Source organism: Portunus trituberculatus, chromosome 48, assembly GCF_017591435.1.
Source record: "Portunus trituberculatus isolate SZX2019 chromosome 48, ASM1759143v1, whole genome shotgun sequence".
Classification (NCBI taxonomy): Eukaryota; Metazoa; Arthropoda; class Malacostraca; order Decapoda; family Portunidae; genus Portunus; species Portunus trituberculatus.
In genome coordinates, this window is record NC_059302.1 from 21,003,423 (window position 1) to 21,019,875 (window position 16,453).

The 16,453-nt window shown below is 42.2% G+C and overlaps 1 protein-coding gene across 1 annotated transcript in view; it reads right to left on the minus strand.

The window, feature by feature from the left end:
* Positions 1-3,983, minus strand: part of LOC123498722 (glutamate receptor-like) — a 6,947-nt gene extending 2,964 nt beyond the window's left edge. Inside the window, exons 1-6 of the mRNA XM_045246104.1 lie at positions 3,827-3,983; positions 2,798-3,039; positions 2,163-2,347; positions 1,641-1,880; positions 983-1,161; positions 239-404 (exon numbers count right to left, since the gene is read on the minus strand). Coding sequence (XP_045102039.1) covers positions 239-404; positions 983-1,161; positions 1,641-1,880; positions 2,163-2,347; positions 2,798-3,039; positions 3,827-3,975 — 1,161 coding nt within the window. The 5' untranslated portion in view covers positions 3,976-3,983. The remainder of the gene's footprint in view (positions 1-238; positions 405-982; positions 1,162-1,640; positions 1,881-2,162; positions 2,348-2,797; positions 3,040-3,826) is intronic.
* Between the last annotated feature and the right edge of the window lie 12,470 nt (positions 3,984-16,453).

Below are 16,453 nucleotides of genomic sequence, written 5' to 3' on the forward strand. Positions count from 1 at the left end.
CTTGGATATTGACTTGTGGAATGACCACACCTTGAGTTCTGTAGGCATTTTGTGATTTTGGAAATACAGGAAATATTAAACGAGAGAGAGAGAGAGAGAGAGAGAGAGAGAGAGAGAGAGAGAGAGAGAGAGAGAGAGAGAGGAGTGGTCAGACAGGTACAAACATTCACCCTCATGGTCACGTGATCAAGTGTGGGAAGGAAATTATCGTCTTTATGAAATAGACCAATTTCATTACCGAGGTGAACAATGTCTGCTGTTGGGCGACGCTTCCCTTCACCTTCCTCCGCCTCTCCTCCCGCACGTACAGGCTGATCACGTCGTCCATCCAGAAGGTGATCAGGCCGCTCTCTATAAGGTGCTGGGTGGCCATGCTGATGCGGCGGAAGAACGGTGCGCCGGGGCTGTTACCAAGACAGTACATTTCCATTGCACCTCTTCTCAAACTCTTCTGCGTTACTCCTTTACTACATTCAAAAGCCTTCAATTGATTTTAAGGACGTATTTCTTATTATTCTTAAGGTTCTGGTGATGGATTAACAAGATTTCTTCATATTAACAGCAGAAACACTCTTGAGAACACGGTTAATCATCTCTGTGCCTTTTAAAATAATCGTGGTGAGAGAGCAAAGCATTTATATACTGGCTTCTCCAACAATATAGAGCCTTTTGAATGTATGGTCAGGGTGTGGCGCAAAAAGTGTTTAGGAATATGCCCTCAGGCAGATAAGCATGCTCAGTTGAAACCCCAAGAGGATACACGTTCGAATCTTTTACCAGTGCGTGGACAATTCGTGCTACGTAGTTGGTTTTGAAGCTGTCTCTTGTTCAAATGACACAAGAAGGACAATTTGTGGTTTGAGGTCAGCAATCATGGCCTGTGTGTGTGTGTGTGTGAGAGAGAGAGAGAGAGAGAGAGAGAGAGAGAGAGAGAGAGAGAGAGAGAGAGAGAGAGAGAGAGAGTCATTATACTCATACTTACCGAAAAACACGAGCGTTGCCAGCAAAGAGCGGGTACTTGGTGGCGCTGATATGAATGGGAGTGTAGCCTTTCTCATTGGTGAAATCTGTAGCTACTCGGGATCTACTGTAGTAGTAACTGTATATGAAGGAAAAACCTCCCTCCAGCACCCTCTCCATGCCATCGTCGAAAGGAACTGCCTGGAGAGGAATAAAGAGAAACGTGTGGATATTTAGTTATGTCGTGTTTAATCTTTAGTACCAGTACGCGTTTTCATATTCATTTTGGTTACTATTTGGCGATTTTATACAGGTTCAGAAACATATGTTGGGATTAGAATAGTAAAGACTGGCCATTATTCTTTTGACTTTCACAGATCCTTCCTAAAGCAAATAAAATCGTCTAATCATACTAAAAAATCAAGGTAAAAATGCGTCTTGGTATTAAAGGGGTTAAGGATACTGCTCTTGTGAAGAACTTGGAAATATTCAGAGTGTTTATAATTCCATCAACACACGGGTCTAGATCACTGGTCATTGTCTGAGGTTAGGAAGAGCATCCACTCAGTGTACCGACTCCCTAATGTCAAGACCTACATCCTTGGCCCGGATAGCACAAGGGAACAAGACGTAAAAACCGAAAAAAAGAGTTATTATATGTCATAGTGTTGCATCCTCACTGTCATCTTCCCGTACACCATCTGCATAGTTTCATCAGGACTAGTGCTGAGGACTGTCTTCAATGCCCCCGTCATCCTCGGTGTGCCCCACGTCCACCCATCGCTCTCGCCTCGCTCCACCAAGTCCTCGAAGGTGTTAATGACCGCTGACTTTCCCTGCACCACCAGGTGAGAGATGAGGGACGACCTGTAGGCTGAGGACAGCACGAAGCACACTATCAGCCACAGCATCACCATCACCTGTAAATGAAAAGAGTATTCATGCATAATTATCAAGAATGATTAACAAAAATAAGTGAATGAAAAAGTTAATCAAAATATTTTGCCGTGAATCATATGATAGAAGCATAGATTTTTGTTCATAGTAAAAACAATTGCCACCTACAATGCGGCATCAAAAGTCCTCAAGGAAAGTAAAGACCGCGTCCCACACAGCACGACGTGAGGCGACCGCGCCACGAATTAGCATGACTTGCAGAAAAAAATGAAAAATCTAACTACAATCCTGAGCACAGTGTTCACCTGCCCCGTGGGGTTGGTGGGGGGGTCATAGGGGATGTCTTCCAGCAGCAAGCCCCACCCGTAGAACACAGACGTGGACAAGCTCACGCGGCGTCCTCCAAGCCTCCAATGGCGGAGTCTCTGCAGCAGCCACAGCACAGCGCTCCACACCATCACGCTCACTACCACGCCCAGCCACACCAGCCCTGCTCGTGTGTGGAAAGGAGTGAGGCAACTTGTTTTTGTGTATGTAAAACCATTGTTGTATACAACTGTTCATCTGACTTCTTCAGTACATGGAAGCATTTTTTACCTTGAGTTTTACGTACAATTAGATTATTTAATTTACATTAGGAAAAGTCTATGGAGGTCAGAAGACTGATGGCCAGAATCTTCACATTTTGATTGCCACATAAGGTTTTGAAGGTGTATAAAATCGCCAAATAGTAAGCAAAATTAATATGAAAACGCATCATGGTACTGAAGAGGTTAAGCTTAATTTATTTTCTATTCATCTATCCTCTTTTATTAATACAAAAGGTATACACTTGCCTAAAAAAAAAAGAGTACCCGTTGATTTGCTGGCCACACAATGGATTTATCATAATTGTGTAAGTGCTTCCTAAGAACATCTACAGTAAAAGCAAATTATGTACCGTCAAGTGGCCTGACCAGAGACAAGTACTCAGGCAGAGGCCGAGGTTTTGAAGAGAGCACCACAACAGACTCATCGATGAACACCCTTGAGTACTGCACCACCTCGGCTCTCTGCGGCGTCAGCGTCAGGTCCATGCAAAAGTCCGCCTTTTCGTACAGTAGCTCGCCCACAATGCCAGTCCAATTGCCGCCGCCCGCTGGTAGACCCCACTGGTTGTCCCAAGGCTCCCGCACCTCAAACCTGAAGCAAAAGGCATTGGTTCTATATTAGGAGTTTCAAAAGATAGACGAATTTATTAGATGGAAGTGATAGGCGGAAATATGTAGTATGTTTCGTGCAAGGACTGCTACGTGTAGACCTGATGGCTTCTTGCAGCTTCCCTTATCTTTTCATGTTCTTAGGAGAGAAGTTTTAGTATATCGGATTATATCGTACACACACACACACACACACACACACACACACACACACACACACACAGACCGCGTAGTATAGTGGTTAGCACGCTCGACTCACAATCGAGAGGGCCCGGGTTTGAGTCCCAGGAAGTGGATAGGCAAATGGGCAGGCCTCTTAATGTGTAGCCCCTGTTCACTTAGCAGTAAACAGGTACGGGATGTAACTCGAAGGGTTGTGGCCTCGCTTTCCCGGTGTGTGTTGTGTGTGATGTGGTCTTAGTCCTACCCGAAGATCGGTCACTACGAGCTCTGATCTCTTTCTGTAGGGGAAAGGCTGACTGGGTAACCAGCAGACGACCGTAGTGAATAACACACACACACACACACACACACACACACACACACACACACACACACAGTGGAACTCCTTGTCTATTTCAGTATTTCCTCTCATCTACGCCTTGAACTCTTTCAAAAAGTAAGTTACAAGACACTTTTCTTTTCCTCTTAATTTTGTATATTCTCTTAGACTTTCCTTTTTAGAATGAGGGCTTTGAAAACATTTATTGTATTTGTCACTTGATATCTGTGGAGAAATCCCTTTGTACCTTCAAAAAGTCAATCCTTACGTGAAATTGAGGTGTTGTGCCACGGTGTTCGTAATGCGCGTGCCGAGGGAGTCTTTGGGGGTGACCAGGGTGCCGGGCAACTCGGTGACTCTGTCATATTTGAAGTAAGGGAAGTAATTCTTGGCTACGATCCTGAACATGTGGCCCATGAATTGCAGAGGCGTCTCTAGCAAAAGAGGGTTGAAATAGAATAGCCTTTTGTCGAGTGCAGGGCTTTTGTAAAGATAGTTAAGATGCATGAGATGTTTGTAAGGCAAATCAAGACGGACACGCCAACGATCACTATATACATATGCTTATTGAGAGAGAGAGAGAGAGAGAGAGAGAGAGAGAGAGAGAGAGAGAGAGAGAGAGAGAGAGAGAGAGAGAGAGAGAGAGAGAGAGAGAGAGAGAGAGAGAGAGAGAGAGAGAGAGAGAGAGAGAGAGAGAGAGAGAGAGAGAGAGAGAGAGAGAGAGAGAGAGAGAGAGAGAGAGAGAGAGAGAGAGAGAGAGAGAGAGAGAGAGAGAGAGAGAGAGAGAGAGAGAGAGAGAGAGAGAGAGAGAGAGAGAGAGAGAGAGAGAGAGAGAGAGAGAGAGAGAGAGAGAGAGAGAGAGAGAGAGAGAGAGAGAGAGAGAGAATATATGCTTACCATCAAACACATCGGAAGTTTTCGGTAAACCATCTTGTATATTCCACCTGAGAAGTCGTTTTATGATTGGCTTCCCAGCGTCACAGTACAAACAGCGGCGGTACAGCTCCACCGTGCCTCGTACATCTACTCGTTACGTTATTTAGTATTAAACATTCGTACATACAGGAGAAATTAGCTTATCCACAACTACAGCTGTTGCTATTACTACCACTACTACTACTACTACTACTACTACTACTACTACTACTACTACTACTACTACTACTACTACTACTACTTCTACTACTACTACTACCACTGCTATAGAGATTGGCACTTTTGATACATTTTTTGGTGTGTGTGTGTGTGTGTGTGTGTGCGTCTCTTTGGCCAGTCTTTCCTAGTGAAAAGAACAATAATAATATCACTATTACTGGAGGTGCTGCTGCTTATCCATAGACAATTAACACGCATTGCATTCACCAGCTGCTATGCACGTCACCTGCTTCTTTCCTTCTTGACAGCGGTGGCGGAGCGGAGGGAGAAATATAAAACACATGACGGGAGTTGCGGAGAGCAGAATGCTTCAGGATGGAGTTCATGTGTTCCGAGTCTCCGAACATCACAACCCGAGTCTGTGGATGGCGCGGCAGTCCCGAGGAAGCCAAAAACCTGTAATTATTGTCAGACTGATTGGTTTCTTGTTCATGTGTTCATTAACTAATCTTTTCACTGCAAACTTTCCCCATTAACATTTGATTCTCTGAGATATACTAAACAAATCTGTGGTCGCACATTTTTTATTTAGGCCTTATAAGATTTTTAGCAAATCTTTGAAATTGTCACAATTTTCAAATAAGGTAAACTGGAGGAACTGGTAAGCGCACCAAGCATGTCTGTTATTTGATGTGGACTACGCAATAGGGGAGAATACTCGTACTTGAATATAAACTATTCTTTTCCGAATCACGAACATATCTAGAGGCTCGTGTGTAACTTTGAAGAACGTGAAATGGAGAGTGAAGAACTGCAATGAGCAAAGGAACATTTACACACACACACACACACACACACACACACACACACACACACGCACGCACGCACGCACGGCCCGGTAGCTCAGTGGTTAGAGCGCTCGCTTCACAAGCCAGAGGACCGGGGTTCGATTCCCCGGCCGGGTGGAGATATTTGGGTGTGTCTCCTTTCACGTGTAGCCCCTGTTCACCTAGCAGTGAGTAGGTACGGAATGTAAATCGAGGAGTTGTGACCTTGTTGTCCCGGTGTGTGGTGTGTGCCTGGTCTCAGGCCTATCCGAAGATCGGAAATAATGAGCTCTGAGCTCGTTCCGTAGGGCTGTCTCGTCAGAGACTGCAGCAGATCAAACAGTGAATTACACACACACACACACACACACACGGAGAGAGAGAGAGAGAGAGAGAGAGAGAGAGAGAGAGAGAGAGAGAGAGAGAGAGAGAGAGAGAGAGAGAGAGAGAGAGAGAGAGAGAGAGAGAAGAAAAAGTTAACTAAAATTCAGCATGTAGGAGAAGGGAGCTGGTGGGAGAGACGAAGAGTTTGTGAGGTGGAGGATGCTGGATATTAATCTGCCTGGCAAGAGAAGGTAAGAGATTCATGAGTCCTGTGGGACAAGACATGCTTGTAATGGGCGTGACTGAGGAAAGAGCAGAACACCATGGAAATCGGTCAGCTGTGGAGATCCCCTATACTGAGTCATTCCCAAGAAGAAGGAAGGTCCATCTCCCGTCCCTGCTCTTCTTACCAGCCAGCCGAGTCTGCGTCGCCCGCTGTGTGGTCCAGGATCAGCGCTCGACACGTGCCCTTGTCAACTCCCCACAGCCACTCCCAGGAGTCTTCCCTCTTCGTGGTGTGGTTGTCTCCATTTCGGAGCTTGTTGCTAGAATCTGAAGCTTGCAATGTTTCCAGTTCCAAATTCAGTGTTGCCATGCCAGCGTCGGACAGAATGCTGAAAAGATACGGCAATTTTGTTTTATTTATATTTTTGCAACGTATCACGGAGAGCGGCCAAGATCATGTAAGTCAAATAGATGGAGTTACCTGAGCAAGAGAAGGAGGCTTGGTGAAGGTAGGGGAGTCACCAGGACAAGGTAGCACCCTTCCAGATAGTGGCGCACAACCTGTCCCGTCCCGCGTGCCAAGTTTTCTTCCCGATCACTTGTCTGATGCACCAACTTGGACACGCTAGATGGCATGGCTATGCCTCCCAGAGTGACCAAAATAACGAGGAAGAACACAATTGTTACGAAAGCCATTTGCAGCAAATTACTGGAAAAGAGACAAGTTCGTATGATGATAGCATATTATGTTTTAGCTGCAGTCTAAAGAAATTACTGCCCGTTTAATGAGTCACAAGTGATTGCAGTCAACTTTACCTCTTGGGAACAGTAAGGATAGAAAGGCCGTTCCATCAAATAGAGAGCCGTCTGTGCATACACAATGCCGTAGTCCACCGTTCAGTGCATCCAAGTATCGCACTGCTTGTCATTTCCAGCAGCAGACAGTATTGGAGAGAGAAAATAATGAAATAACTACAACAGTGGGGATACAGACTAGACGTTTGTGTTATGAGGTTGTGTATGCATATTTATAAGTGATATTTTGCGTAATACTATCTCAAATTACATGAAATGAAAGAAAGAAAAGCGAACATTTGCCTCATTCATACTGATCCTTCTCACCCAACGCTGTCCTGCACCTTGTTACAACTCGCTGTTCATCTACAATATCAGTAAACAATAAACATACGCACGCACATGCATATCATAAAGTCAGAGTCATCCGCTGGTCAGTGTGCTGACGTGACTGAGGCCTGAGCATGAAGCCACAAGGTTCAAACTGTAGCGCTGGAGGGACACGGGCCACGTCTCCGCGGTATTTCTCTCAAAACTTATAGGGATTTTTTCCCACATGTATTCTGTAGCACATTTTTCTAAGAAGTCTGTGTTGCAGCAGTACGCATTTGGACAAACTACATAGGGCGAATATATGCGGTGATTAGTCGTTTTCTGGATTGAACTTGAGTTGCAAGCATTCATTTGATTGAGAGCACGACCCAGTGTGTTGGGCGGCAGGTACTGGCCCAGCAAACGCCGCACCCATCGCCGCACGGTGGTGGGGCTGCGGCCTGACCGCTTGGCTATGGCCCTGAAGGACGCGCCGGTGCTCCAGAGCCACGTGAACCACAGACGCTCGCACGGACAAGTTTCATAACACAGGAATGAGTTGTCCATTGTTCCACACCTTCATGATTCCATTATCTGTCGAGGCAACGTGTTAAGTTAGTAAAGATTCAAGCAATCTTCCATTTATATATGTCCATGATATCCGTTTGTTATATCTTTATAGTTAGTTCACAGACGGACGTGCGTGTGAATAATTTCATTGTTCACCTTCATAAACGTAAGCAACTTTCAAGTTTCTCTCTCTCTCTCTCTCTCTCTCTCTCTCTCTCTCTCTCTCTCTCTCTCTCTCTCTCTCTCTCTCTCTCTTCAGACACCTCAGAGCTCAATACTCTACACAAGCGATGATATGGTTTCCACTCAGCCTCAGGAGCCTCACGTGGACTTGAAAAGACGTTAAGAATGCCCATTAGTCGTGAACTGGATATATACAATTACGTGACTAGTACAATATTAATTAAAAAGCAATTCGTGGTATCTTCCAAAACATGAAAACAACAGACAAAAGAAAAAGATTTGCGAATATATCTTATTAACATATACCTTAAATTTACTCAACAAAAAAAAGAAAATTTCAAGTTTTTAATATTATAAGCCGGAATACTCTGGTGATAACTGAGGCGAGCGTTACAGTTACTTTACGTACAAAGTCATCATTTTCATTATAAGTGTTGCCTTTGAGATACACGTTTGCTCACTCCAGAAATCCCTTGAGACGGTTTAGTCATGTGGTAGAAAGACAAGACCAGGAGGCGATTGAAAGGAGGCCGGGGAAAGTGAGGTGAAGGAAGAAGATCGAAAGGAAGAAAAAGAGTGAAATGGAAGAATGAAACTGGGCTAGAACTGCAAAGGATCAGAATCATATAGGAAGATGCAAGAAAAAGAGAGAGAGGTGGAGGAAAGGAACTGCGCTAGAGCTGCAGAGGATGAGAATAAGATAAGAAGATGCAAAGGAACATAAACAGCTGGAGGAGACTCGCACATGACGAAAGGAAAAGACTTACAGCACGATAGTAGAATCTGTTTATGGAGGCTTCGGTGGTACAGGCCCTTTCTCTTCCCGGAAGCTTATAAATGGTCTGCTCTCACCCGCGGCGCCGCAGAGACCACAACTCAGCAGGCGCAAATGAGACTATCTTTATAGCCGCCAGTGAGTAAGTGCCGCCCAAATCTTTGTACCGTAGCTAGCAGGTAAAAAATTAATTGCCTTGCTTTCATATAGTTTGTTTGGTAAATCTTTGTCTGTTCAGCAGTCTCATGTTCGTCTTACAGTTCAATATTGGTTGTGTGTTGTGTTTTGAATGTTGTTCAGTCCTTATCCTTTGTTATCAGAGGGTGTGTTGAATACTTTGTTGTTGTTGTTGTTGTTGTTTTTATTGTTATTGTTGTTGTTGTTGTTATTATTATTATTATTATTATTATTATTATTATTATTATTATTATTATTATTATTATTATTATTATTGTTATCATTATTATTATCATTACTACTACCACCACTACTACTACTGCTTCTACTACTACTACTACTACTACTACTACTACTACTACTACTACTACTACTACTACTACTACTTCTACTACTACTTTTATTACTACTGCTACAACTACTTTTATTACTAATGCTACTACTACTACTACTATTACTGTTATTACTATTATCACCATCTGCACCACTGCTACTACCACATCTGCACCACCACTACTACTCACTATCTGCACCACCACTACCACTACTGCACCACTACCACCACCACCACTACCACTACCACCACTACCACTACACTACTACCACCACTATTACTGATACTACCACTACTACTACTATTGCTACTACTGCTGTTACAGCACTACTACTACTGTTACTACTACTACTACTGTTATTACTAATACTACTATTACTACTACAACTGTTACTACTACTACTACTACTACTACTACTACTACTACTACTACTACTACTACTACTACTACTACTACTACTACTACTACTACGTACTACTACTACTATTACTACTACTACTACTACTACTACTACTACTACTACTACTACTACTACTACTACTACTACTACTTGTACTACTACTAGAAGTACTAAAAGCATACGGTATTTTTTTTACGACAAACATCGATCACACTTTGAAAGCAAACATCAATGTAACACTGGGAAAATTTTTGTATGAATTAGCCATTGTTCTGATGCATCCTTGAAATATTGATAACCATCGCAGCAGAAAGAGGCAAGGAAGACATCTATCATCATAAGAGTAATGTAATTCTTGAAGTGTTTGATTCAGTGTGGAGTGCTGCGTGGTAGGTACTTAATGAACGAGATGTCTTCAATCTTTACTTTCATTATTGCTTTTGTTACTGTTATCCTTAACCTCTTCAGTACTGGAACGCATTTTTGACCATGAGTTTTGTGTATGATTAGACGATTTTGTTGACATTAGGAAGGGTCTATGGAGGTCAGAAGACTAATGGCCTGAGTCTTCACTGTTTCAATCTCCACATAAGTTTCTGAAGCTGTTTAAAATCACCAAATAGTAAGCAGAATAAATATGGAAACGTGCCATAGTACTGAAGAGGTTAAATGATTAACTAATATCATATAGAGGGTAATGCACTCCTATCAGCGTCATGTGCTTGATTCATTGCTGAGTGGTGCTTGGCAGACACTCAGTGAGCACGAGAGGTCTTCAATTTTTCAAAGTATTTTCATTATTGCTATTACCATGAAGCTCAAATGAAATAAGACTATTGTATTCCCATAAATATTGTGTGGTTTAGTCAGCTCACAGTAAGGCGTGGCAAACACTCAATGGGGAAAGAAGAGGACGCAATGACCTGATCAATGAACATCGTGTAAGAAGTGTCTTGCAGGTGAATGGCTTCACCACCAATACTACCACCACCACCACTACCACCACCATCACCACACGTTCGTCAGCAAGAAGTATGACCAAACAAATTCACACAGTAGTATTACAATATGAGCAAGAAGCCTAATATCAATAAATTGAGATCTGCTATTTGCCTTTGTAGAAGAATGTTTATTTTGTCACTTGCCCTGTGTCGTGATGGATTGATGTAATCATTACCCACACTGAATTTAAGATTAATCCCAATTCCTGTTGCTAGGATTTACATATTTATTGCATTTGAAGAGGAATAACTGTCACCTGTTCAGAGATTTTTTTTTTTTCATAAAAAATCATTGCTGCCCTCAGTCATCAGGACAAGACAAGAGACAATTTCAAGCTTGACAAAGTTACATTTTAAAAGAAATAGGCAGCAATGATTAGATTCAGTATTTGCCTTTACAATGAAACCACATGATGTTTAGGTGGACTCTTGAGGGTGCGAGAGCAGGGAGTATCTCGCAGTCTTCCGGTATTTCAGACAGGCAAGTTCTCGAAAGCTTTGGATAGAACCTGGCACAAAGTTTTGATTTCTAAACTATCTTCTTACGAATTCTATCCTTCTTTCTCTGTAACTTCATCTTAATTTTCCTTTTTGACAGTTTTATTGCTGCTGTGTAGATGGCCACTGTTCTAAATCTATTAACAATGCATGGTGTTCCTCAGGGTTCTGTCATGGCATGGCACTCTTTTCCTATTATTTATCAGTTGTATGATCTTCTAAACCAAAATTTTCGTCCTATCCATTGCTGTGGTGATGACACCACCCTACACCCCTGAGGGGAGGTGAGAGCAGTGACCAGTGGCCAGGCTAGGGACGGGTGGAGGTGAGTGCTTCCTTTAACGATCGTTTGTCGCACACCAGGCAGAGTTCAGCTTTTAATCCAATTTCCGCCTCCTCTTGGCTTAGTGTAGGGAGTGATAGTTCAATGTTAATCCCTTAGGTCCGTATTCAGAACGCTTTGCCCTTTCATCACAATTGTTTTCAAGGGCCACAGAGATGAATAGCGAAGTTTTCAAGCGTTTCTCCAATTAATAATGTAGAAATCTTGTCACTCTACCTCTAGCACCATAAAAACATCTTGGAAAAGCTCATGTGAATTAATTTAAATAGTCTTTTTGAAATAGTGGAGGTGAAGCACAGAAGTGTTTAGAATGCGAGCTTTAGATAAGCAAAAGTTTATAAAGAACCTTACCTGGAACGCAAAACATGGCCTTATTGTTATGCAAGTAGACTGCCTCTCATTGGAGTAATTTTAAAGCTGCAAGTTTCTGTATTCACGAGGTGTTTCCATTGCACTCACAGTACTAGGTCCATGTTAATCAGTGTTCACAGTACATGAGCCATAAATGGAGCTCAGAAAAGCTATGATAATTTATTAATCAGTAAACTATCGTTCCAAATACACTCACAGGTGACAGCAGGCAATAACTTCACACCATAGCACAGACCCAACGAAAATCCCAAAATAACTTCACACTGACAAATTAATATTTTTTTTACTCTCTTTACATGTAAGTAAATGTACTTTATCACGGCAATTAAGTCGCCCAGCATCTGCGCTTTTCCATGAAATACATAAATGCACAGGACATACAGCCTGCAATGACCTGATGAAAATAATCAAACATCACATGCAAAATGAAAGACAATGGAACACGTGATCACTTCATGCGAAGGGCCACACAAAATATCACGTCACATCATGATCCATCTGATATATGAAAACCACACTATACTGAACACATACAAAATCCAGACAGATGAAAAAATTCCTTAAACGAGCAGGGCGAAGCAGAAGACGAGCGCTAGAGGCCGTAGCCTCATGGTACGGTACAGATATGGTAGGTGAGTTGCGCCGTCTCAAACACAAAACACTAAAGGCAGTGGACCACCTCATGCACTCACCTACCATGTGGCGTGTTGAGGGCTGAAGGATCCGAGACTCGCTCTGTGCTTCCCCTTACATTCACTTCCACCCGCTTCCATCTATGCGGCGGCGAAAAGAGTGTTGTTTGCCTACCTTTCGTCACCAAGGGCTTAAGATTCACTTTATCCTTACGGCACACTGGAAACTCGTTCATATATATATATATATATATATATATATATATATATATATATATATATATATATATATATATATATACACATACACACACACACACAGGTACCTAACTTCTTTTGATGTCAGTCTAGCGTGTACAATTTATGGGTCACTAGAGGCGAGGTGTGTTTTACTCGCGTGTCGTTACAGTTCATTAATAAGCTTTTACTCCGTTCAATACAGTGTGTTAACAAGCTTTTAGTCCGTCCTGGGTCATCTTAGTTCTCTGCTACAGCTGTGCCTTCGTTGTGTTCATGAGCAAGGCTTGTCCTACGGAATGCGAGGAGCTGGCTGGGTCGATGTGAGCAGGGCAGCCGTCAAGAGAGGTAATACCGGGCGGCGTCATAAGCGGCAGTGTCATGACTACAAGACATTACAGATTGCTTAAGGGGATACCTGATGCCCATTAATCTCTTATTCAAACCTGAGAATGCGCGCCAAAAATATTAAGTCGTGTGGACAAGAGCCAGAAGTTACGCCACGGATGTCTAGCAGGCTGCCTGTGAGGGTTGCATCACTCTGTTGTCTTTACCGTTCCAGATGGCGAGTGTCCTGCTCACGTCATGCAACGCTGAACCTGTAGATGGATGTAGCGTGGTACTGATACGCTCTTCGATGTTTGAAAGAGAAATTCCTAAAGGAAATAAAATCTTTAACACTACATAGTGTGGTAGTTGTCGTAAAACAGGGGTAGCATGGAGACACCTGAGTCCATTATGAAAGTGTATTTACGGTAGCACAATACACAACAAGTGTAAACCGAGCGAAACGAGAGGCAGGAGGCGTAGCGTGTCGCCTGAGGCGGCGGCGAGCGAGAACTCAGGGGAAAGTCAGAAAGGGAGTATGGGAAAAACAAAGGACATGCTAACAATAGTCCACAAAGCAGGAGACTGATATGAATTGTCTTTTTGGTCACACTCCTTCCCAAAGATCAGCCGATAAGCTCTAAGCCAGAGATGGGCAAACTTTTCAATACAAGGGCCATATTAGAAAAAAAAAATTCTACATGGCTGCATTATATATGGTAAATGCACATATGAAATGATTAAATAAGTATTCCTTTGTTAACAAAATTTTCATATACTATCATACATGAAATATCACTGTAATGAAATAAGAACACCTTTCCCATAGTTAAGAAAAAGTATTAATTTGACACACGAAGTAACTAATTCATTAAATTTTAACAGATATCTTTCCATTCCACAGGGTGTCCTGTGCCAGCACACCTTCAACTCCTCATCACCTTATGAATGATGGCAACTGGTGACTTGCAGCTCACAATTCGGGATACTTGACATATCACAACAGTTTGTAAGTTCATGCGCCTCACCAAAACTGTTAATATTTAGAACAGACAAAATGAAAGGCTTTTAAAGAAAAATCTATCCTCACATGCATACTCACACCTGCGGGATAAAAACAAAATGTTCGCAATATTATTTGGCATTACTCGGTAACTTGCTCTATCAAATTCACTAACATATGGAGGTCCGCATGAATTCCTTTGGCGGGATGTATTTTGTCCACATCTGCTCTAAGCTCTTTCTGCAAGAGAACAGCTGTGTGGGTGACCAGCAGACGACTGACCGAGAAATAAAGTAAAAGAAGAGTCTTACTATAATGGTACTTGAGTTCAAATTCTAGACAACGTGATGTTTTCACGAACCATGCGCCTTCTTCCCTCCCGGCCATGTCTGGTTATCGTCTTTTTACATCAAATCATAGAACACGTCAAGGGATAACAGACTCGTGATTTTTACGCATAAGGTAATAGTAACCAGCATTACATCACCGTGCACTGATTTTGACAGCATCTGACGCCGAGATCATTTTTTCTGACACTCGACACGCTATTTTCTTACAAAACATTGTACGTACTCCATATTTCCTAAAGGTGAAGGGGAGGGGGCCATAGGTTCTCCTGTCTCCATATCAAATAAGTTTTGGATCATATAGAGTTATAGACGAAAGAAAAAAAAGGAGAGAGATGGAACTGAGTAGTGTTGCCAGACGTATGACATAATCAAAACATGCCTTCGTGTGGAAGCCAGCGGTACATTGAAACGCCTATTGGATTAAGGAGACTGACTGAGGATATTATGGACAAGAATTTTTCTAGATTTAGGGAAAAAAAAGGTAGTACGAAGGGGTTGGTCAACGGAGAAAGGGAGCTAAGGTACATGAAGGAAGTGATGTCGAGTCTAATGGACAAACAGGACAGACTGACAACGGAAATCGAAGAGCTGAAATTGAGATTAGTAGAATGTGAGAAGGTCAGTGCAATCAATCAGGGATTAACGGGGAAGATACAAGAAATAAAGAAACAAAATGACGTACTAAAAGCCACATGTCAAGAATACGAAAACTCCTTAAGGAGCTTACAGGTAAAGGTACAGGAGGGGATTGTGGACAAGGTGGAAGGTGGATTGGGGGAAAAGAAGCTGAAGGAACTATGAAATACGTGAAAGCAAGAACAGGAAGAAGAAAGAGTTAAATTTTCAGAGGTAGTAAAGAGACAAATCCAGGAAAACACTAAAGTCATTGTAATACAAGTAATTAAAGAGAAAGAGGATCTTGTACGAGATACGGTGGATAAGAGGAAAAGCTTCCTGATTTTTGGGATGAAGGAAAAAAAGAAAATCCAAACAAGTTCACAAGAGAACGTGATGAGAGGGAATTGGCCAAAACTGTTATCAAACAAGTTCAAGACAGCACGCAATAACTAGACCAGGAGGTGGAGGAAGTGATCAGGTTAAGAAGATACAGTGAAGGGGGTAGGAAACCAATGAAAGTGAAAATGAGATCCCCAGTGGCGGTAGAGGAAATTATGGCTAGGAAAGGGAAACTGGCCGATGATACTGAACACAAGGATGTATGGATAAAAAAAAATGTATGAGCCTAAAGGAGAGGGAAAAAGAAGAAAGTGCTAAGAAATGAAGCTAAGGAAAAAAAGAACGAGAAAAGGACGGAAAGCGAGAAAAAATAATTTTTACTGGAGGATTCTAGATATCAGACTAAATAAGTGGTAGCTACTTACGGAAGAAAGAGGAGGTTGTGGAGGAGTCAAGAAATTAAGAGTGACTTTTACTAATATAGATGGGTTGTTTTCCAGCATGTTAGAGGTTAGGGATTATTTGAAAAAGAAAAGCCGGATGTAATGTGCATCGTTGAAACAAAACTAAGAGAACAGATCCATGTTAGCTTTAAAGAGGAGGGATATGATACCTGGAGGAGAGACAGGAAGGATAAAGGGGGAGGAAGAGTGCTAATAATGGTTTATGATAATATATGTGTGGAGGATGTGCAATATGGTGAGAACAAAGTGGAAGTAATTGGAGTAATTATCAAAACAGAGGAATTGAAGAAAAGAAAAATCATAGCTACATATGTGCCACCTAAGACAAATACATGGGCAACTGAAGAACATAAAGATATGCAAAGAGAGGTGATTAAGTGCCTAGATATCATGATAAAAAGAGATGGAAGAATACTTTTAGTTGGAGACTTTAACTGTGAAAAAGTAAACTGGAGAGAGATGGAAGTAATAGATAATGCTGGACAGTGGAGCGAGGAAGTGCTACAGTTGACTATGGTTGATACAATGGTTCAGTGGGTGGAGGAGTCAACAAGATACAGAGGGGAAGAAGAACCAGCGTTGCTTGATTTAGTATTCACAAAGAAACCAGAGCCACCACCAATCATACAATACCTTAATCCAATGAGAAGTGATCATGTGACATTTGTTACGGCCCGCCCGTAACATACTCCA